This window comes from Balaenoptera borealis (assembly GCF_965194805.1).
Source record: "Balaenoptera borealis genome assembly, chromosome: 5".
Lineage (NCBI taxonomy): Eukaryota > Metazoa > Chordata > Mammalia > Artiodactyla > Balaenopteridae > Balaenoptera > Balaenoptera borealis.
Window position 1 is genome coordinate 68,908,970 of NC_138862.1, and position 25,130 is coordinate 68,934,099.

The window sequence follows — 25,130 nt, forward strand, 5'->3', positions numbered from 1 at the left end:
TTTTCTGCTAAGTGATTTAAAAAGCGATCATATAGAACAGTGTATATATATCATCTCAATAGATGCAGAAAAAGCTTTTGACAAAGTTCAACACTCACTTATGATAAAAACTCTCCAGAAAGTGGGCTTAGAGGGAACCTACCTCAACATAATAAAGGCCACATTCAACAGATCTACAGCTAACATCGTACTCAGTGGTGAAAAGCTGAAAGCATTTCCTCTAAGATCAGGAACAAGACAAGGATGTCCACTCACCACTTTTTTTCAACATAGTTTTGGAAGTCCTGGCCATGGCTATCAGAGAAGAAGATAAAAGGAATTAAAATCAGAAAAGAAGAAGTAAAACTGTCACTGTTTGCAAATGACATGATACTATACATAGAAAATCCTAAAAATGCTAATAGAAAACTGCTAGAGCTCATCAATGAATTTGGTAAAGCTGCAGGATACAAAATTAATAAACAGAAATCTCTTGCATTCCTATACACTAACAATGAAAGATCAAAAGAGATTAAGGAAACAATCCCATTTACCATCACATCGAAAAGAATAAAATACCTAGGAATAAACCTACCTAAGGAGGCAAAAGACTTGTACTCAGAAAGCTATAAGATACTGATGAAAGAAATCAAAGATGACACACACAGATGGAGATATATACCATGTTCTTGGATTGGAAGAATCGATATTGTGAACATGACTATACTACCCAAAGCAATCTACAGATTCAATGCAATTTCTATCAAATTACCAATTGCATTTTTTCACAAAATTAGAACAAAAAATTTTACAATTTGTATGGAAGCACAAAAGACCCTGAATAGCTAAAGCAATCTTGAGAAAGAAGAACAGAGCTGGAGGAATCAGGCTCCCTGACTTCAGACTATACTACAAAGCTACAGTAATCAAAACAGTATGGTACTGGCACAAAAACAGAAATATAGATCAATGGAACAGGATAGAAAGTCCAGAGGTAAACCTATGCATCTGTGGCCACCAAATCTATGACATAGGAGGCAAGAATATACAACGGAGAAAAGACAGCCTCTTCAGTAAGTGGTGCTGGGAAAACTGGAAAACTACATGTAAAAGAATGAAATTAGAACACTCCCTAACACCATACACAAAAATAAACTCCAAATGGATTAAAGACCTAAATGTAAGGCCGGATACTATAAAAAAACTCTTAGAGGAAAATATAGGCAGAACACTCTGACATAAATCACAGCAAGATCTTTTTCGATCTACTGCCTAGAGTAATGAAAATAAAAACAAAAATAAACAAATGAGACCTAATTAAAGCTTTTGCACAGCAAAGGAAACCATAAGCAAGATGAAAAGACAACCCTCAGAATGGGAGAAGATATTTGCAAACGAAGCAAGTGATGAGGGATTAATCTCCAAAATATACAAACAGCTCATGCACCTCAGTATAAAAAAAACCAACCCAACCAATCAAAAAATGGGCAGAATATCTAAATAGACATTTCTCCAAAGAAGACATACAGATGGTCAACAAACAAGTGAAAAGATGCTCACCATGACTAATTATTAGAGAAATGCAAATCAAAACTACAATGAGGTATCATCTCACACCAGTCAGAATGGCCATCATCAAAAATTCTACGAACAATAAATGCTGGAAAGGGTGTGGAGAAAAGGGAACCCTCCTACACTGTTGGTGGGATTGTAAATTGGTGCAGCCACTATGGAGAACAGTATGGAGGTTCCTTAAAAAACTAAAAATAGGGCTATCATATGACCCAGCAGTCCCACTCCTGGGCATATATCCAGAGAAAACCATAATTCGAAAGGATGCATGCACCCCGATGTTCATTGCAGCACTGTTTACAATAGCCAGGACATGGAAGCAACCTAAATGTCCATCGACAGAGGAATGGATAAAAAAGATGTGGTACATATATACAATGGAATATTACTCAGCCATAAAAAGGAACGAAATAGTGCCATTTGCAGAGACATGGATGGACCTAGAGATTGTCATAGCAGCTAAAAAGTAGAAATAACCCAAATGTACATCAACTGATGAATGGATAAACAAAATATGGCATATTCAAGCAATGGAATATTACTAAGCAATAAAAAAGGAATGAAGTATTGATACATGGTACAACATGGGTGAAATTAAAAACATGAAAGAAGTGAAAGAAGCCAGATACAAAAGGTCACATGTTTATAATTCATTTATACAAAATGTCCAGAATAGGCAAATCCATAGAGACAGAAAGTATATTAGCAGTTGATGGGAGCTGGAGGGAAATAGGCAGTGATAACTATTAATGGTTATGAGGTTTCTTTTTAAGGTGATAAAAATGTTATGGAATTAGACGATGATTGTACAAGTCTGTGAATATACTAAAAACTTCTGAATTGTACACTTTAAAAGGGTGAATTTTATTGTATTTGGATTATATTTCAGTTTTTAAAATCAGTAATAAATGAAGGGGTTATTACTTTGAAGACTTCCAGTAATGATGGAATAGGTAATTCAGACCAATAGTCCCGCTGAATACATGTAGAAAAGCTAAATGGAATGTATATATTATATAGAATATATAGGTCTAATATAATACAGAATTTAATCTAAAATATAATCTTCCTGAAGTCTTTGGAGATCCAACAAGATTACTAAGAATTACTAGGATACAGGGGAGAATGGAGGCTCAGGGTGATGAGCCTAATGTTTGGAGCTACTTTTCCTTTTGGGGCTTTTACCAGTACTGAAGGGAACTGCTGACGGCCGCTCAAGACTTGGGAGACAGGGATTAGAGCAGAGCCCACCAAAGTGGTGAACCTCATGAGCAACCCTTCAGCTTTGGCTTACGATTTTGCATGTTTGCACTCTAGGAGTATGGGTAGACAGGAATACGAAGTAGACAGGCTTTTATCAGGACTACAGCTTAGTTTTGAATCATATTGGTCTCTAGAATTAGATTGAGCTGATTACACAGTGCTTTGTTCCAGAGATCCTGGCAGAAGCAAACAAATTTCCTGGAAGAAATAGTCTCCCAAGCTTAAATTATGTCTACAACAAGATTTTGAAAATAGAATGGCAAACAATCATAAATAACCAGGCTCCTGAAGAGACTAGACTGTGTGAATGCAAACTATTAGGAACACATACGCATGCGTGTGCACACACACATGGTCTCGGGAACCATGGAAGCCAGAAGACAATGATATCTTCTAAAGGATAAAAGAAAATAACTGCAAATGTAGAATTCTGTGCCTAACAAAAACATCCTAAAAGAATGAAGTAGCAAGAATGGATATTCTTGCATTGTTCCTGATTTTGATGTTACCAGGGAAAGCTCAGTCTTAAAGAGTTAAGTATAATATAATGTTAACTTAGGGTTTATATTGATGACTTTTTACCAGGTTGAGAAAATTCCCTTATATTCCCAGTTTGATGAATTCGGTTTTTATCAGGAAACGAAGTTGAATTCTGTCAGATGCTTTGTCAGCATGTTTTTTGTCTGCATTTATTGAGATGATTGTCTGATTTTTCTTTTTAAAGTCTTTATGTGGTAAATTACATTGTTATCTTTTCAAATGTTAAATAAACCTTGCAGTTCTGTGATAAACCCCACTGGGTCATGATGTATTATCCTGTTTATATATCGTCAGATACAATTTGCTGAAATTTTGTTAAGATAGTGTATCTGTATTCATGAGGGAATTGGTTTGTAGTTTTCCTCTTTTGTGATGTTTTTTGTCTGGTTTTGCTATCAGGAAAGAACTGGCCTCGTAGAATAAATTGGGAGGTATTCCCTCTACTTCAAAATTTGAGAAACGTTTCTGTAGAATTTTTATTTCTTCTTTAAGTGTTTAGTAAGTGAAGCCTTTCGAGCTTCTGGTTTTCTTTGTGGTAAGGTTTTTAACCACAAATCAGTTTCTTTGGTGAATTTAGGGTTATTCAAGTTATCTGTTTCTTCTTGATTGAGTTTTAGTAGTTTCTTTAAAGGATTCTGTCTGTTTCACCTAAGTTATTGAATTTTTTGGCATAAAATTTGGCATCAGTCTTACTAGAGTTTATAATTTTTATTGATTTTCTTAAAGAACCAGCTTTTGCTTTCTTTGACATTTTATTGTTTTTGGTTTCTGTTTCATGATTTATGTTCTGATGTTTATTACTTCCTGTCTTTTGCTTCCTTAGGGTTTAGTTTGCTTTTGTTTTTCTAGGTTATGAAGGTAGAAGTTGAGGTCATTTATTTCAGAACTTTCTTTTCTAATACAGACATTTAGTACTATGTATTTCCCTCTAAATATTGCTTTAGCTAGATTTCATACATTTAAATGCATTGCATTTTCACTTTCAGAATGCTTTTTAATTTCCCTTTTGATTTCTTTTGCTATCCATGGATTTGTTAGGAATGTGTTACACAGCTTTAAATATTTAGAGATTTTCCAGATGTCTTTCTGTTAACTGATTTCAAATTTAGTTTCATTGTGGCCAGATACCAAATTTTGTATGATTTTAATCCTTTTACATTTATTGAGACTTGTTTTATTCCCTCAGAGTATAGTCTATCTTAGTCATTTTTCTGTGTTCATTTGAAAAGAAAGTGTATTCTACTGTTATCGGGTAGCTGATCACCCAGTATAATATCAGTGATTAATATCGTTTAGACCAGGTTGGTTGATGATGTTCAAGTCTTTTATATCTTTCTGATTTTTCTGTCTACTTCATTAATTATTGAGAAAGGGGTGTTGAAATTTCTGACTATATTTATGAATTTATATTTTTCTCCTTTTAGGTCTATTGTTTTTAATTTGTATATTTTAAATCTTGTTAAATATTTAGTATTGTTTCGTTCTCTTGGTGCATGCACACCTTTGTCACTTTGAAATTACTTTCTTCGTACCTAGTAGTATTCTTAGCTCTGCAGTCTACTTTATTAATATAGCCATGGTATCGTCTTTTTTTAAATTAGTGTTGGAATGGTATGTCTTTACCATCTTCTTTCTTTTAACATTTTTGTGCTTTATATATATATTTTAAATTTATTCTATTGAAGTATAGTTGATTTACAATGTTGTGTTAATTTCTACTGTACAGCAAAGTGATTGAGTTTTATATATATATATATATATATATATATACACACATACATACATATACACACACACATTCTTTTTCACATTTTTTTCCTTTTTTTCACAGGATGTTGAATATACTTCCCTGTGCTATACAGTAGGACCTTGTTGTTCATCCATTCTATGTATAATAGTTTGCATCTACTAATCCCAAACTCCCAGTCCATCCCTCCCCCACCCTCCTTCCACCTTGGCTACCAGAAGTCTGTTCTCTATGTCTGTGGGTCTGTTTCTGTTTCGTAGATATGTTCATTTGTGTCATATTTTAGAATCCACATATAAGTGATATCATATGGTATTTGTCTTTCTCTTTCTGACTTACTTCACTTAGTATGATAATTGCTGTAAATGGCATTATTTCGTTCATTTTATAACTGAGTATTCCATTGTATATATGTACCACATCTTATTTATCCATTCGTCTGTCAGTGGACATTTAAGTTGCTTCCATGTCTTGGCTATTGTAAATAGCACTGCAGTGAATGTTGGGGTGCATGTATCTTTTCGAATTATAGTTTTGTCCGGATATATGCCCAGGAGTGGGATTGCTGGATCATATGGCAACTCTGTTTTTAGTTTTCTGAGGAACCTCCAAAATGTTCTCCAATTTACATTCCCACCAACAGTGTAGGAGGGTTCCCTTTTTTCCATACCCTTTCCAGCATTTGTTACTTGTAGACTTTTTAATGATGGCCATCCTGACCCCTGTGAGGTGGTACCTCATTGTAGTTTTGATTTGCATTTCTCTAATAATTAGCGATGTTGAGCATCTTTTTACGTGCCTGTTGACCATCTGTATGTCTCTTTGGAGAAATGTCTGTTTAGGTCTTCTGTCCATTTTTTGATTGGGTTGTTTGTTTTTTTGTTATTCAGTTGTATGAGCTGTTTGTATATTTTGGAAATTAAGCCTCTGTTGGTCGCATCATTTACAAATATTTTCTCCCAGTCCATAGGTTGTCTATTCGTTTCGTTTATGGTTTCTTTTGCTGTACAAAAGCTTGTAAGTTTGGTTAGGACCCATTTGTTTATTTTTGCTTTTATTTCTGTTGCCTTGGGAGACTGTTGTGTCTTTATATTTAAAGAGGTTTCTTTTAGGTATCAGGTAGTTGGGTCTTTGGAAAAAGAAAATCCAATTTGACAATATCTGCCTTTTTATTTAGGTATTTATATCATTTATATTTAATGTGATAATTGATATGGTTGGTTTGAAACCCACCATCTTGGCTATTTTTTTTCTTTTTGTCCTTTCTGGTTTTGATCACTTTTCTCTTTTCCTGCCTCTTTTTGTATTGGTTACTTTTGATCTGTTTTCTATTCTTTGTTGGCTTACTTTACCTCCTTATTTCATTTGTTTGCTTTTGTGGTTGCTTTGGGTTTTATAGTATATATCTGATATTTTGTGGTAGGGTCACTAGGTTCTGCCATGGCTAACAAGCAAGCCAAGAATTAGTTCTCAAAACGAAAACAGGTTTTGCCTAAGGGCCGTGTCATTGCTTCAGAATACCTGGAGCCTCTTTTATGATTCTTCTTTCCAGGTTTGCAGCAGGCTCGAAACATCATCCCTGTTTTCCACAGGTATTTTGAGCACCATTGGATCCATGGGTCATAGGCATTGAGTGGCAGAATGTCCTGTATTGAAGTCTGGATCCTTCTGTTGCTCTGGGCCCTCTTCAACCATTGTCATTTAGTAAACAAGTTGGAGCATCGTACTGAAATCTAGAAAGGCATATGTTTCCAGAAGTATGTTTTCTTAGTGGTATGGGTTGAAAGGTGCAACTTGATCTTTACTTTCAGTGTATTCTAGACCTTTACCTGAAACTTGACTGAGGTTGTAGACTTTTCTAATTTTGTGATTATTTTTCACTCTCTGGCATATACATGTCATCCCAAGGTATCTAATCTAAGGCATATACTGTCTGTTCTTCAGGTACTATCAGCATGAGGTCATCAATAAAGTAGATTAATATAATGTCCTATGAGGTGTTAAGGTGTTAGGTCCTTTGTAAGCCAAGAGTTAGCAAACTTTTTCTGTAAAAGGCCAGGTAGTAAAGTTTTTACAGGCCATATGGTCTGTCTTTCAACTACTCAACTCTGCTGGTGTAGTATGAAAAAAAACATATACATTATGGAAAAGAATAGGTGAAGCTGTGTTGCAGTAAAATTTTATTTACAAAAATTTGTGCTAGGCTGGATTTGGCCTATGGGTCATGTCTGGCAAACCCTGCTATAGACTAATCCGTGGCACATAGTTGATATAACCTGGTGGCAATATCATAAATGTACTGATATCTCTACTAAGTAAAAGCAAAATGCTTCTGATATTCTCTGTTTATTAGGATAGAGAAAAAAGTGTTCAAAAATTAGTACCTATGTGCCAGGGAATTAATTGATTTGTTCCACATGGAGACCACATCTGGAAAAGCATGTGCAATTGGAACCTACAGTAATCTGTTGTCATCCTCTAAGATGCACCCATTTTGGAGACAAACTAGAGAGTTAAAAAGGAGTATAATAGGAATCACCATACATGCATCTTTTTAAACAAGCCTTGGATGGTGGCACTGATCTCTGCAGTTACTCTAGGGATTAATATTTTTATGATATTTGGGTTGGGGGAGCTCCAAGACTTCCATTGGCCTTTCCTTCTCAAATATTTTTAATTCCATAGGCTTGGCAGTTGCTAAGAATATATGTCCATTAACATACACACTCAGGATCCAGGAGAATTACCATAATTTGGGGTAGGGGTCCAACTTGACCTACTAGGAGGCAGACTCTATTAGAAACTCCTTGTATTACTTGACTTCCGTAAGTCTCCACTCTGACCTGTAGACTGCAGTGGTATCTTGGATCACCAAATAGGAGATACTTGAAAAATGGGGAGAATCTGGGATTTGTTATGGTTTTAAGAAAGAGAGAAAATTCTAAAGAAAGAGAAGTTTTTAAAGTAATTCACAATTAGAAATTATTTTAATATTAACTTTAAATTTGTTCTTAATTCAGACCAGGCCTGCATAATATTTTCTGTAGTCTTCCAGTTTAAATATACTTTCCTGTTTTACAATTTTCTTTCCTAAATAAATTTACTTTATTTTGGAATCTGGTTAATAGGTATTTGATAAACCTTATTTTGCAGACCTTTTTCTCTATTACAATATCTTACTTTTGATTTCTTTTTTCTTGTATTTCTTGACATTTTTTTTTCCTCTTCCTAACCTTGTGACCTGTCTTTCCACAGTCTGGCATAAATTTTTATTTTTATTTTTTTGCCATATTATTATTTTCTGAAGTCTACAGATGTTCTGCTGGGGTCAATATGTTAAATACTATATCCTCTTTTATTTGTTTTCTTTTTTAAACATTTTATTATACAAAAATTTAAACATATATCAAGTAAATAGAAAATTATAACTAACACATCACCCAACTATAATAACTATATCAACATTTTGACATTCTTGTTTCATCTATACCTCCATTCACTCCCCAGTTATCCACTTGATAATTTCTACAGTTCTTTCTCTTTTTCTTTTTTAATTAATTTTTTATACAATTTATAAAGGTTACTTTCCATTTGCAGTTATTACAAAATATTGGCTATATTCCCCATGTTGTGTAATACATCATTGAGCCTGTCTTACACCCAATAGGTTGTACCTCCCACAGTTCTTTCTTTTTTAAGGGAAATTTGCACATATTGAAATGTATAAATATTTGCTATATGGTTTCAACAAATGGATACAGTTGTATAAACCACACTCTGTTTCAAAATGTAGATTTTACTGTTATTCAAGTATGGCAAGGCCAACAGATAAGGAGGCAACAGCTGTTGAAAAGCTAGTTTGTTATACTCATGGATCCCAAGAGAAGGGAGCACACCACCAGGAGCCACGTGGGGAAGTGCCAGCGAGGGTCAGGAGGCAAAGGAGCAGGAGGGAAATGTGGGAAAGAGCCTTTAGTGTGATTTCCCCAGGAAGGAACTGGAGAGACAGAGTAAGCAGGTTTAGAATTGGCTAGTTTGAATACTTTTAGTGAGCTGTGGGACATAGGCTCTTTGTCTGATACCTGACCCTGCCGTGATTTGGGCAGGGGAATAGTGGCCCTGAGTGTGAGAACCCCATAGAGCAGATAGTTAGAAGTGTCAGCTCCAGATTAGGGGTTTGCTTATGAAAGGCACTCTTGCAGGAGAGTTGTTTGCTATCTCTAGGAATTAGAAGTCCTGGGACGGGCAGTCCTCTGATGTCAGCAAGGCCCCAAGATGTCAAAGTACCAAAAATACAGAGTAAAAAACCATGATTAGTACATTCCGCTATCACAGTGTAGACCATTTCCATCTCCCCAAAAGTTCCTTTGTGTCCCTTCCCAGTCAGTCTCTGCCCCACTCCAGACAACCACTGTTCAGATTTTTTACTTTAGTTTTATTTGTTCTAGAACCTGATATAAACAAGATTATATCATGTAATTCTTGTGTTCCACTTCTTTTGCTCAACACAGTGTCATATGTATATGTTGCTTGTCTCTATAGTTTGTTGCTCTTTATTGCTGAGTAGTAGTCACTGTGTGAACATACCACAATTTGTTTATCCAGAGTGGATAAACATTGGACATCAGCTTGTTTCCAGTTTTTGGTTATTGTACATAAACCTATTATAAACATTCATCTTTTGTTGACATATGTTTTCATTTCTCTTGAGTAAGTTTTAGGAGTGGAATTGCTAGGTCAAGGGTTAGGTGTATGTTTAACTCTTTATGAAACTGCCAGTTTTTTGAAATAGTTGTGCCATTTTACATTCCCACAAGCAATGTATGAGAGCTTTGATTGCCCTGTATCCTCACCAACATTTAATGTTGTTATTCTTTTAAATTTTATATCCTTTAAAATTAAAAAAAAACACTTCCTGAAACCCTAAACTTAATACACTTTTCTTAGGTTCTTTGACACTTCTATTTTTAAGATAAATACTTGGTTAATCAGCCTTTTTTCAATCTATATAATTTTCTAGATAATTTGTCAGTTGCCTGCAAATGCTGCTGTATTTGGCTGATACCCCACAAGGCAAGTAGATTTCCCAATCTCTTTCTCTTACACACACACACCCCCCCCCAATCTAACAAGTATTTATTGCTTTATTTTCTCCAAAGTATTATGCTAAATATTGTAGGGCGTTTTATAAAGATAATAAGCACATTTTCTGCTTTCAAGATGGGAAAAGCAAAAGTCAATAAGTAAAATACAAGGTAGAATGCAATACATGCTCTAAAAGAGGTAAAAAGAAAGTAACACTTTTAGGCCTTGGAGCCTTGAAGGACATGCAGGTTTTGACAGGTGGTGATGATAAGAAAGGGCCTCATAGTGAAAAGAGTAGTGTGTTTTTGTACCATACAATTAGTCTCATTTAGTCATAATTTAGTAATAAATTATGCTCATTTAGATAGAACTGACTTGAAATCTCTCTCTAATGTTCTAAAACCTTTTTCTCCAGATATTTTGGGTACCATTGAATAACTGCACCTTCTGAACTTTATCTTTGACTCAGAGCGTAGACACTGGTATTAGGATGAGGTTTGAGGGTTAGAATGGTACCATCTTTTTGAATCCTCATTATGACTGTTCTGGTACTCTGTTTCACCAATTATTTTTCCTTTCTCTTGATTCTTCTATTTCATCTTCACTGAATTTTGTTGTTACACCTATAAATGTATTAAAATCTCCCTCCTCCACCCCATTAGAGGGGAAAAATAACTATTTTTCAGTCCTATTGTATCTGTCAAGCTGTCATCCTGTTTTCCTCTCCTGTAACTGCAGAAGTGTTCACTTACTGCTTCTATCTCTTACCTTCACCAGTTATTTAACCTTTTGCTGTCTGAATTTTGCCTTCAGCCACTCTTCTGAAACTATTTCATGAAGGGTTGAAACCATCTCTTAGTCAATAAATCTAATCTTTTTTTTTTTTCTTTCTTGTTCAGTTCAGATTGTCTTTGGCCTGTCTACAGGCTTTGTAAGCCATGTCTTTCTTCTTGATGGTCTCCCCTTCCTAGGCTTCTGTGGCTCTTTCCTCTTCTGGTTGGTCTACATCTGTCTTCCCTGCCTCCTCTTCCTCCCTGTAAAGGTAGTGTTTACCAAGGATTTGCCGTTGGCCCACTTCTTTCATTGGTAATCTCATCCAAACCCATCCCATCATATGCAGACCTCATCTGTTTCTCCAGCTCACTGTTTTTACATTCTTCAATTGCTTATTAAACATGCCTCACCATCACTTCAAGTTTGATATGTTTAAAATGTCTCCATTCTCGGATCAAACCTGAGTTTCTTCCACTGGGTCTGTTAATAGCACCCTTATCTTTCCAATCACCCACACTTCAAACCTTGGCATTTTCCTTGATTTTTTTCTCTTTTGTTTCCCACATCTAGTTAGTTGCCAAGCCTAATAGTTTTAGCCTCTGTAATCTCTCTCCCCTCTTTCTTCTCCACTTCTACTGTCACTATCCTAATTTAGGTCCTCATTTCAGTAAGTCTTTTGCAATGACTCCCTCACAAACTTCCTAATACAGAATTGTAGAAAGAGCATGGGCTTTTAAGACCTAAGTGCTAATTGTGAAGATGGCACTTACTAGCTGTCTGGCTTAGAGCAAATTATTTAACCTCAATTTATAGATGAGGAGATTCAGACACAGAGAAGTTAGTCATTCTAAACCTCATGAAGTACTGTGTTTTGAAGGATAAATAGGACAGTGTATACCTAGTGAGAAGGCACTAAAAAAATATCATTTCTCTCTCCCTACTTTTAATCTCTTTACAACCCATTAACAGATTAATATTCTTTAAGCACAGCTTTAGTCATCAATCTCTTGCTCTTCCGTGTTTCCCCATTGTCTAATTTGCCCATAATTTTTAGCCTCGTGTTTCAGACTGTTAATTTGCTTCAGCCTCCCTTTCTGACCTTATTTCTTCCTACTCTTATAAACATCGTTTTGAGCAAAACAAAACCAGTAGCAATGCCCAATAGCAAAGTGGTTAAGAGCGTGAGTTCTAGAGTCAGGCTACCTAGATTTAAATCCCAGTTCCTTTACCCAATTTGGGCAAATTTCTCAATCTCCCTAAACCTTAGTTTCCTGTCTGAAAAAACTGGGATAACTATACTGCCTACTGCATTGGGTTCTTGGAAGGATAAAATGAGATTATGTATATAAAGCACTTGGTGCCTGGCACATTGAAAGCAGCCACTATTAGAAGGATTAGTAGAAAGAGTAGCAGTAATAGTTTTTGTTGATGCTGTTATTATTTGCTTCTTCCATTTCCATCTCCAGGCTCCTCATATTCTTTTCTCTGCATGGAATGCAGTTCTTCCCATTTGTACCTGTCTAAATTTTAACCATCTTTAAAGATCTCCCTTGGTTCTCTTACCACTTTTGTGTCACCACCTTTCCCCTAGTTATCTTTCCTTTTCAGAATTCTTTAACTCTTTTAGTTTAGAATACTTATTACTTTCATGTGCTTATCAGTCCATTTCCCTTTAAATGACTAGAAGTGCCTTGAGGGCAGATTGTGTAATTCATTTCTTTTATCCTCTAAAACACAGCATCTTACACAGAATCATGACAAAAAGTATTTGCTTAATAAATATATTAATTCACTATAACCAATAGCCCTTTTGTTCCAAAGGATTTACTCTTATTTCTTTAGGAATTTTTGTAAACTCTCCATTAATCGTTGGTACATAAAAATTTTAATTTTGTCATGAAAATGCAATTACTGGGCTCAAGGAGACTAATTAAAGAAAACGCATTGTAGCAGAAGACAATAATAGCAAAACAAAACAAAAACTGACCAGGTGACACTGTTTTGAATTCAACAAAATTATTTTTTTCTACATCTCCTCTTATTTCTTCATTTCTTACTGTTCCACATCTGCTCTGTACCTAATAGTACCTACCATGGTGCCAGATTGAGGTGTGAAGTAAGCATTTGTGGATAACAATTGATATAAAATCTGTTTTATGAAATAAAGAATATCATATAACATAATACATTAAAATGTGATTAAATATCTCATTCAATTTGTTAAAATGAGAAAGTGTCACCCTCACATTCTGTGCAGATGGAGTTTTTTCTTAGCATTCCCACAGGTCTTAGGAAGGGGGTAGGGTGGGAGTAGGGGAATCTCCACTTGAGAATTTCCTTTCTCACAGTGATTTGGCACTTCTCCAGCCTATCCTTCAGCATAATGTGTGCCTTGTCCTTGTTAAAGGAGGCTTGTCATTTGCTTTCATGTCTTTAAAAATATTTCTGGTCATTTGAAGTAATTAATTTATAAATGGTATACTATTATAAAAAGAGTGCTCCAAGGGCAAGAGGCAAGTGTTAGCAACTGAGTAAATATTTAATTTGTATAGACATATTATTTATTTCTTAAACAGGTATTGATCAACACATTAAAATGGTAATATTTTTCCGTTCAAGAATGGCCATTCCTAACTTGACCACAAAAGGCTATGGTTCTTAATTACAATACAGAATATTGTTTGATTTTTTTGTAAGGTAAACTTGTTTTGTATACTTTAGAAATATTATTTCTATAATCTATTTAATTTTCAGGTGGCTTTATGCTTGAGGCCCTTGTTAAGGATCTCTTCTTTACTTAGAGCCCAGTTCCCCCTTACTACTCAGAGGGAGTGGGGAAGCATGGAGGGAGGGATGTAAAACATGACTAATTGGTAGACCAGTTGGATAGATTTTTAAAGTGTGAGATTTTTTTCTGTAGTGATAGAAAATTTGGTGTCAGTACTTTACAAAGGCATTTATTTTTTTGTTTTCATATTAAAATCTCAAGGAAGTTGATTGGGAGACCAAGCAGTCAGCTCGGGCACAGAAGAAGTTTAAGAAAATTTATCCTGTATTAAGTGGATTTTCTGCTGAACCTGAGGAATAAATACTTTTTTGCAACATATGGGTTTTCGTGCTTTTATGAATTGTTTAGGGAAGCTTTTCTGCCGTAATGGCTGAATATAAGTTGCAGAGATTTAAGCCCTTCCTTATATTAATGTTCCACCTCATTAACTTCATTGTTAGGGCTTTTACACTTCAGTGATTTAAATAAAATGATCTAAATGTAGTTCTGTTGTCCTCTCTTTCTCTCTCCCTCCCTTTTGAGGTCTAGATGATTATGTAGTTTTGTGTTTTCATTTAGACTCTATAGTTAATTCTGTTAACCACAAGATGATGAAGGGAAGCTGTTGTATATCTAAATATCTTATGCTGCAACTTCTTCAACTGCTGTTTTAGCTTTTTTACTTTCAAGTGGTCTTCAGAGACCAGGAACCTCATAACTATAAGAATCCATTCTACTGTAGAGTTAAGATCGGTGATTATATAGATGAGCTTTCACATATATCCTGTGGTATTTATAGACCTGGAACCCAAATAAGGAAGAGCTTTGCTTAAAAGCAAGCTATGTTTATCCTTAAAAATGTTTTCTAAGCATTTTCAGAAAAAGTAGGAATTAGGCAGTGAATTTCTGAGCAGAGTCACCTTTGCAAATATTTGCAGCTACTTGTAAATGGTAGACATATTTAGGCATAAGGGTTTTTCCTATATGATTTACTGCCAGATATGAGGACACCTTAGCCTTAGCACTATATACCTCAAATGCAAATTAGGTGTCTTTGTTAAAAGTGTAGAGAAAAAGAAGTTAATTTGAGTTCAGGGGAATGAAGCTGTCATGTCAGACATTTTGCATTTTAAAAAATATTTAATTTCTAAGGTGCATTATTAAATAATTTTATGAAGATTCATCAGTATTTGACCCCTTTAAATTGAGCAGTGAATTTCATTTTACATACATGTAGGTATTGACGTGAGATATTGATGTTTATTCCTAATCACTTCTTTTATTTTCCAGCTCACCAGCGACTGGAACCAGCAACTCTGTCAGGGATTGTGGCATTTATCCTTAGTCTTTTATGCGCAGCTCTGAATTTAATTCGAGGCTTTCATGCCATAGAAAGTCTCCTGCAGGTACTGTGCTATTTTTGCAATTTCAGGCGACTATGCCTTTTGATTCTACTTGTTACACAATTGATTTAAATTGATTTGGGTATTAGTACAACTTAAAATGCATGCTCAGGTTTTGTATTCTTTATACCTACTGTAGTTTCCCCTTCCTCTAAAAACACTGATTTCTAGTGGACTTCTTTGACCTAATTAACACATATTTATTTATTATCTACTCTCCCAGGAGGTACTGTTTAGAGGTATTCTGGGGACACCAAAATATGTGTGACGAGGGCGCTGCAGTCTCAGACCCTGATTGAATTGGGGAGGCAAAGAAGTCCACAAACAAATGTCAAGTACAGAAAGTTTGGAAGAGGAGTGGTCAGTGTGAGTCAGGATAGGCGAAGGAAGCTCTGTGGTGAGGGAAACTCTGGGAGGGGTGAGCAGGACCTAGAAGGATCTGAGTGGACAAAGAGGAGTGGAAGAAAGAAGAGGGACTTCATGGGCAGGTTTTTGTCCTACCGCTGGGTATTCCTACCTAGTTATCTGCTCCTTTTCCTTTTTTACTGGTGGCTGCCTGTGAAATCACTAATTTCTTCAGATATTGCCGACTATTTTGTTTTCCAGAGGAGTTTCTTCCAGATACTAAAGCTACCAGAGTATACTTTTTCTCTTATTCTTTTTGTAAACTTTTGAAACTCCCTTTCTTAAAGTTAAGCACATCTCAGCCTTCCTTTCCCTGTTTCTACTCACTTTCTCTGAAGATTTTTTTGACACTTCCACGTTGTGAATTAGTTCTCTTTTTTTGGCCAGTATTAAGCCAAGAATATCATTTGTAAAAACCCAATCAAGACACCTTCTATTCTGTTTTTAAATAGCTGTTAGTTTGGGGGAATATTCAAGAGAGTGCCATTTTGAGTACCCTCTGAACGTCCTCAGCCATATGAAGCCAATAGCAGAGGACATCACAGGTTCCAGGCAGCTGAGCTTTGCCTCCAGGGGGTTGGGGGTCTTCTCATGACTTCCGAATTCCTCTCCCGAACATCCTGGGCCTGCAGGTAAAGCCCCTCTTCCCTTTCAGGCACAGGACAGCTGTCTACTGTCTCTTGTCATTCCTGCCCCTGTTTCTTAGCCAGTTAGCTTTATTCCAGCAGGATTTCAATTTCGAGCTAGTTAAACAACCTGCCAAAAAGAAATAGGCAATTTGGAGACTGCTGACTGAAAATACTAATAAATAAGATCCTCTCTTGCCTTTTTTTTTTTAACTTGATGTAGTGGAAAGAACAGTAGCATAGGAGTGTGAAGAGTTGATTTTTGTTTGTGGAAGAGAGCGAGAGAGAGGGTTGGCTCCAGCTGAGCTACTGATTAGCTCAGTGACCTTGAGTAGCTCACCTTACTTTCTGGTCCTCAGTTTCATTGCTTATAAAATGAAGGAGAAAGGTGGATTTGATGAGTATTTCTCTAAGTATAGGACACATTTACACCTGGTTACACAGTAGATGACTTTAGGTGGTAGAGAGATAAACATTTTTAATTTTAAGAGTTATGTATTTAATGTATATTAATGTATAGTGTCTGTGTTTGTTAAGGGATACTAGTTTCTATTAATGGTAGAGATATAAAAATTTCCTTGTAAAAGAAAGTAATTTTAATAGAAGCCACCTTTATGACATATCTTAATAAATAATGGTATAATTAGTATTTAGAGTTGTCAAAAATTATGAAGGTGGTTCTGCGAGGTTAAAATTTTATTGTTAAAATAATTCTCTGATTGTTTGAAATTGGGAAACTAATAAGGGGAGGGAGCAGGCCTGGGTAGAGGAAAGGAGAGCCTTACCATCCCTGACTTAGAAGACAGTACATAAGTTGCAGAACCTGGGGTTTAGGCCGCATGATTTTTAAGTTAAAATTCAGGCAAGGCTGTCATATCTCACAATTTTTTCAGGCACTCATATCCTATCCCTTCTCTTCCTGGACTATTTCTTTCCTCTGATTCACAACTTCAAAACTAAGCAAGTAGTATAGAATGGATGAACAACAAGGTCCTACTGTATAGCACAGGGAACTATATTCAATATCCTGTGATAAACCATAATGGAAAAGGATATTTTTTAAATGTATGTATATGTATATCTGAATCACTTAGCTGTACAGCAGAAATTAATGCAATATTGTAAATCAACTATACTTCAGTAAAATAAATTTTTAAAAAAACTAAGCAAGTAGTATAAACTACAGCTTTTCATGGCTTTTGAGCTGCTATCCCCAACTAATGCCTGCCTTGATTCCTAAGTGTTTCCTGTTCTCCCTCTAATCAGTAATGTCTTTGCCTCATCACCGTTGAGATTTTCAGAAGAATGGTAATCTGATTAAACTACCACCTATGTGTAACTGACTGATACCTCTGAGATTTCTCAGCCTACTTATATTTTAAAAAGGCAACGTTACAAACCAGTATCTCTCATGAACATAGATGCAAAAACCCTCAACAAAATATTAGCACATTGAATCCAACAATGTATAAAAAGTATTATACACTACAACCAAGTGGGTTTTATTCCAGTTTTGCAAGGCTGATTCAACATCTGAAAATCAGTTAATACAATCTATCACATCAACAGGCTAAAGGAGAAAAATCATATGGTCGTATCATGCTTTTTTGTCAGAAAAAGCCTTTGACAAAATCATGATAAAACTCACAGCAAACTAGGAATAAAGGGGAACTTCCTCAACTTGATAAGGAATATCTACAGAAACCCTACAGCTAACATCATAATTGATGAGAAACTAGATGTTTTCTTCCTAAGATTGGGAACAAGACAAGGATGTCCCCTATCACCACTCCTATTCAACATTGGAAGACCTAGTTAATGCAATAAGACAAAGAAAAGAAAAAGTATAGTTTGGGAAGGAGGAAATACAGCTGCCTTTATTCATAGATGGTATGATTATTTATATAGAAAATCCCAAAGAATCAACAAACTCCTAGAACTAATAAGTGATTGTAGCAAGGCCACAGGATCCAAAGTTAATGCATAAATGTCAATTGCTTTCTTATATATCAGCAGGGAACAATTGAAATTTGAAATTAAAATTACAATTCCATTTATATTGGCACCCCCCCCCCCAAAATGAAACACTTAAGAATAAATCTAGCAAAATACATAGATCTATATGGGGAAACCATAAAACTCTGATAAAAGAAATAAAAGAAGATCTACCATGTTCATGGATAGGAAGACTCAAAATTGTTAGGATGTTGGTTCTTCTCAACTTGATCTGTAGATTCAACACAATCCCAATCAAAATCCCAGCAAGTTATTTTGTGGATATTGACAAAGTGATTTTAAAGTTTATATGGAAAGGCAAAAGACCCAGAATAACCAACACAATACTGAAGAAAACAAAGTCAGAGGACTGATGCTATCCAATCTCAAGACTTAGTTAAGATATAATTAGGGCTTCCCTGGTGGCACAGTGGTTGAGAATCTGCCTGCCAATGCAGGGGACACAGGTTCGAGCCCTGGTCTGGGAAGATCCCACATGCCACAGAGCAACTGGGCCCGTGAGCCACAATTACTGAGCCTGCGCGTCTGGAGCCTGTGCTCCGCAACAAGAGAGGCCGCGACAGAGAGAGGCCAGCGCACCGCGATGAAGAGTGGCCCCCGCTTGCCACAACTAGAGAGAGCCCTCGCACAGAAACGAAGACCCAACACAGCCATAAATAAATAAATTAAAAAAAAAAAAGATATAATTAAGACAGTGTGCTACTGACAAAAGAATAGACAAATAATTTAGCCAATGGAACAGAATAGAGAGCCTTGAAATAGACCCACACAAATATAATCAACTGATCTTTGACAAAGCAACAAAAGCAATTCAGTGGAGAAAATTTTCTTTTCAACGAATGGTACTGGACAGCTGCACATCCACGTGCAAAAAAAAAAAAAAAAAAGCTAGACACAGATCTTACACCTTTTACAAAAAAGTTAACTCAAAATGGATCACAGACCTAAATGTAAAACACAAAACTATAAAACTTATAAAAGGTAACAGGAGAAAACCTAGGGGACCATGGGTGTGGTGATGAATTTTTAGATCAATACCAAAAGCATGATCCATGAGAGAAAAAATTGGTAAGTTGGACTCAATTTTAAAACTGCAAAGGACATTTTTAAGGGAATGAATAAGATAAGCCATAAGCTAGAAGAAAATATTTGCAAAACACATCTGACAAGGGCTTGTATCTAAAATATACAAAGAACTCTAAAACTGAAGAAAGCAAACAACCCAATTAAAAAATGGGCTAGGGCTTCCCTGGTGGCGCAGTGGTTGAGAATCTGCCTGCTAATGCAGGGGACACGGGTTCGAGCCGTGGTCTGGGAAGATCCCACATTCCGTGGAGCAACTGGGCCCGTGAGCTACAACTACTGAGCCTGCGCGTCTGGAGCCTGTGCTCTGCAACAAGAGAGGCCACGATGGTGAGAGGCCCGTGCACCACGATGAAGAGTGGCCCCCGCTTGCCGTGGCTAGGGGAAGCCCTTGCACAGAAACGAAGACCCAACACAGCCAAATAAATAAATAATAATTAAAGGTGCTAATAATTAAAAAAAAAAATGGGCTAAAGAACTGAACAGACACCTTAACAAAGTAGATATACAAGAGGCAAATAAGCATATACAAAGATGCTCAACATCATATGTCATTAAGAAAATGAACATTGAAACAGCAGTAACATACCACTGAACATCTATTAGAATGGCAAAATCCAAAAAACTGATAATACCAAATGCCAATGAGGAAATGGAACAATAGGAACTCTCATTCATTGCTGATGGGAAATCAAAATCATACAGTCACTTTGGAAGACAGTTTGGCTGTTTTACACAAAGCTGAACATAGACTTATCATATGATCTAGCAGTCATGCTTCTAGGTATTATATACCCAAATGAGTAGAAAACTTACATCCACACAAAAACTTGCGCATGAATGTTTATATCAGCTTTATTTGTAATTTCAAAAAGCTGGACACAATTAAGATGCCCTTCAAAAGGTGAATGGATAGGGACTTCCCTGATGGTCCAGTGGTTAAGACTCCGTGCTTCCAATGTAGGGGGCGTGGGTTCAATCCCTGGTCGGGGAACTAAGGTCCCACACGCCATGTGGCATGGCCAAAAAAAAAAAAAAGAGGCGAATACACCCAAATAAATCCATCATTAAAAAAAAAAGTGAATGGATAAACAAACTTCAGCAATCCATACAATGGAATATTATTCAGTAATATATGAAAAGTGAGCTATCAAGCCAGAAAAAGACATGGCTAAACCTTAAGTTCATATTGCTTAATGAAAGAAGCCAGTTTGAAAAAACTATATACTATATGATTCCAACTGTATGACATTTTGAAAAAGGCAAAACTCTAAAGACAGTAAATGAAAAGATTTGGAGGGAGAGAGGAAGGGATAAATAGTAGGAGCATGAGATTTTTAGGGCAGTGAATCTGTTCTGTATGTTACTGTAATAGTGGTTATGTCATTATACATTTGTCAAAAGCGATAGAACGTACAACACAGAGTGGGCCCTAATGTAAACCATGGACTTTAATTAATAATAGTATGTCACTATTGGCTCATCAGTTGTACTACATTAATGCAAGATGTTAATGATAGAGGAAACTGGGTAGGGGAAAGAATGGTTATATGGGAACTCTGTACCATCTGCTTAATTTTCTGTAAACCTAAAACTGCTCTAAAGATAGCAGTCTATTCACACACACATACATACACACACACACACACACACACACACATGCTTCTTGCCTCTGTCTTAGAATCTACAATTTCTCTAGAAGCTTCAAGGTTTTTTTGTTTGTTTGTTTGTTTGTTTGTTTTAAATAGTTCCTTAAAACTGGTGGTAGGGTGTGAAAGCAGCATGGGGTACATTATGAATGGGGAAAAGGTTAGAGTGGTCTTTTTCATTAGTAGATCATTTATAATTTGGGCACTCTCTGGAAGCTTGTATCTTTGAAGATGTGTCTTTCTGATGGTTGATACAGAATTCTTTCTTTTTCACTGTCGTCCTAGACTAAATTCACCCCAACAGCACTGCTTTCTCACTTGACCCAGGGAACTGTAAATTGGTCCATATGGGATTTTTAGCTATCTGGGAACTAGGGGCACCTGGTTATGTTGTTCTCTTAGCATTGTTTTAAATCTTTGTTCTGCCATAACCCACATACACTCATCAACTCATCAACAGTTGAGGTTCCTAAAACAGTGATGCTTTAAGAGAGCAGTGAGGAAACAAGAGTGCAAAGTTGGGGGAATGTAGTCCGCAGGTACTTTGTCACTCATAGGTAGTTTTAAGGTGTTTTCCAGAAAATTCTGATCCTCTCACCTAAATGAGAAATACTGCTTTTGGAAATTCACTGGACCAAAAGTAGAGATCCCATTGTTCCAGTTATTGGGGATTTTACATCTGCATAGAGAGAATGTTCTGGTAAGTGACTGGTGCTTGGAGATATGTTTCCTTGTCTTGTTATGAGAATAATGAGGAAGTACTATGTAGTGTTGGATTCCATGTCCTAAAAGATGGAATGGACCGTAGGCAAACAAATGGAGATGAACGTCAGAATGCAGAGGGCACTGTGATAAACTTAGACCTCTTAGCAGGATAGGATTAGGGGTGCAAACTAGATTAATTTCAGCGAGTACATCCTTTATAGCTTGAATTAACCTGAAAGAAGATATACACAGAATTAGGGACCTGAGTTCTCTCCCTTTTAATTTTCCCACATTAGCACCTATTTTATCATTGTTCATGACTTGTACTGGTTAAAAGGTCCTTTTTATTCTCACTAAAGCCATTGAACTTAAGACATACTCTTAGCCTTCTCTCTGGTTCATCATTGTACTTTGTGTTAGGAATAATCTCTAGAGTCGCTATAGATAATTTTTGGTCAGTGAAGTAGATCTTTTCGAGGTAGTCTGCTGTGTAGACTTGAATGCAAAATCCAGGACGTGGGGCTTAAACTTTTATCTGTTCTGAAGTTACCTGTATTGGTGTTAACTCAGATAGATCATGGTGGTGATAGAGGAGGTGGAAAGACAGTACCTAAATTAAGTGGCCTCAACATTTCTTTAATACTTGATTTAAGAGCAAAGGATTTATTTGGGGATCATATTTTTAGATCTAGTTGAAAATGTGTAGTGTATTTCCTGAGTGTGAGCATTGTATCGATATTAAAGTTTGCTTTCTTAAGGCTGTGAATTCTAAATACTCTTCTCAAATGCTAAAAATGATTGCCACGTTTATCTTCTAGTATGTAGCTTGGTGCCTGAGGCACATTTAAATTTCAGAACCCACATGAACCAATATTCCTGTATAATGTTGTTTGAAGATTCAGCACAAGTTTGTTTCTTCTAGATTAATAACTGCCTGGTAGGGTGATAAGGAGGGATTTATTAAAATGTGTAGTGCTGAAGTTTTTCTTTGGTATCTGAGTTCAGACTGAGGAGGTTTAGGATGAATACAGTTTTTTTTTATTAAGTTGGTAAATTTGATTTGGTGTTCACAGTAATGTGTAAATTAGATTATTTTCACTCATTTCCATACTTTGTTCTGAGTTTAGAGATGTTAATAAGTTTATTGTGAATTGACACCTCACAAATGTATAAGCTTTTATCACATTGGGTTTATTTTTCCTGTGTTCCTTTAAGGATCAGGCTTGAAGCAATGATCTTAATTAAGCTGATGCCAACCTAGAAGTAATTCGCATGTGGTACATTAGGAAAAAATTTGAGTATTCTGATACAGCAGTAGATATGCTGACCTGGAAGTCAGAGTACCTGGGTCCCATCTGCCAGTTAACTAACTTTGTGACCTTAGATTGGTTATTTTATCTTCTTGGATCTCATTTTTCTTTTCTGCAAGAGGAAAGTTTTAGACTACATAGGCTCAAGGACCACTTCAGTACTAAGGTTCTAAGACTCTCTGATTCTAAAATTGTTTGTAATGGATACTACAACTAAAAGTAATCAACTTGCTTTTATTCCTTGAGTTCTTTATTTCCAGTAGATTTGTTACTACCTTTTAAAGAAATTACATACCTATTAAAGCTCACTGGAAGTTTGGATTTATTTAGTAGCGTAATATCTATGCTAAGATGCATTGCTTGCTTTCTTCTAAAAAAATAAATGTATTTTTCCTGAGTTCTATGCTCATTGTTAAAGAACTGGGGGAAAATGTATAAAGAAGAAAAGAAAAATCCCAAATTTTCTTATTTTATTAATATATACCATATATATACATATCATATCCATTATGTAACTTTGTGTCCTTTTTTTCACCTAAGATTAAAAAGTGAATTTTTCCCAATTATTACAAACATTTAAATAGTATCATTCTAATACATTGTATGGCTATTATATGAAACTTCTGCTTACCTCTTTATCCTCACCTTAAAAAAAATTCTTTCCCTTTATTTGTTATTTTTCAAGCAATATTGGTAATCTAGCATCCTCTGAAGGTGAATGTGATTTTTAAAAATTTGAACTCCTTACCTCAGCCCTTCCTTCCCCGCCCCACCTTTATCCCTTCTCGTGTCCACCCTGCGCCCACCCAACTCCCACTTCTGTCCATTCTCTAAACTTCTGCCCCATGTTTCCCCAACCTCTAGCTATTCATCTGGTTTTCATCTGCTTCCTCTCCACTGGCTCTGTTCTCTCAGCTCATAAATATGTTATAGCCTGCTGATCTTTAAAAAACGAACAAAAAAACCTAAAAAAACCTCTTGATGTATGTTCCCTTCTAATATTTTGAAAGCATAGGCTATGCCTGTTGCCCCCGTTCCCTTACCTCTGTTCTCTTAGTTTACTGTGATCTCTTTCCACCCTCATAATTCTTTCAAACATCGACCATTAAGTTCACCAGTGTCCTTCTGGTTGCCAAATATTGCAGCCACTCTTGAGGCCTTGTTTGATGTGTCCTCTCTGTCTCATCTCACACACTGTTCAGTTCTTCCTTTTGAAAATAACTCATTGTTTAAATTCAAAAATAATGTTTATTTTAGAAAACTTAGAAGCAAATGAAACAGATCACTATTAATAGTTTGATGTGTTACATTTTTCTTCTTGACATTATCTCATTCCTTCAGTTCTGTGAAACAATTTTCTCCTGTTGTATTTTTTTCCTATCTCTTCTTGTTCCTCAGTTTATTTGGTAAACTTTCTTCCTCCACCTGTCCTTTAATTTACTTATTTAGTTATTTATTTTTGGCTGTTTTTGGGTCTTTGCTTCTGTGCGAGGGCTTTCTCTAGTTGCAGTGAGCGGGGGCCACTCTTCATCATGGTGTGCGGGCCTCTCACTATCACGGCCTCTCTTGTTGCGGAGCACAGGCTCCAGACGCGCAGGCTCAGTAGTTGTGGCTCACGGGCCCAGTTGCTCCACGGCATGTGGGATCTTCCCAGACCAGGGCTCGAACCCATGTCCCCTGCATTGGCAGGCAGATTCTCAACCACTGTGCCACCAGGGAAGCCCCCACCTGTCCTTTAAATAGTAGCGTTTGTGTCATGTCCTGGGCTTTATATTCTTCTAACTCTATACCTTCTCCTTGGATATTTTCATAACTTAGAGTTAATACATGTATATCCACAAATATCCACAGTCACGCATACACACAGTAAAATGTGTACATGGTAAATTTCAATGCCTTTAATTTTCACAGTAAGTAATTCTCTTCCCATTTCTCCTCCCCAGAGTCAACCACTGGTGTATCCTTCTAGAGCGATTATGTGCATATGCTAATACATATGTATTTATATATTTACTTATATAATTATTCTTTTAAAATTATTCCTTTATAAATGGCGGTATACTGTTCATAGTGATTTGCATCTTTTTCCACCTGACAATGTGTAGATCATTTCATAGCAGTATGTAGAGATTCTTTTTAGTGACTGCATAGCATTTTTATTTTCATTTGGATCCCTGTTTTCCCCCACCACACAACAGTTTATTTT

General features: G+C 36.1%; 1 protein-coding gene across 7 annotated transcripts in view; it reads left to right on the top strand.

Moving 5' to 3' along the window:
* SEC22A (SEC22 homolog A, vesicle trafficking protein) overlaps positions 1-25,130 on the top strand; it is a 68,024-nt gene that overhangs the window by 23,525 nt on the left and 19,369 nt on the right. For 6 of the 7 annotated variants that reach the window (XM_082394967.1, XM_082394966.1, XM_082394962.1 and 3 more), the window contains exon 5: positions 15,018-15,133. In XM_082394967.1, the coding sequence (XP_082251093.1) occupies positions 15,018-15,133 (116 nt within the window). Of the gene's footprint in view, positions 1-15,017; positions 15,160-25,130 lie in introns of all 7 variants that reach the window. The other variant, XM_082394964.1, reaches the window with a different exon arrangement.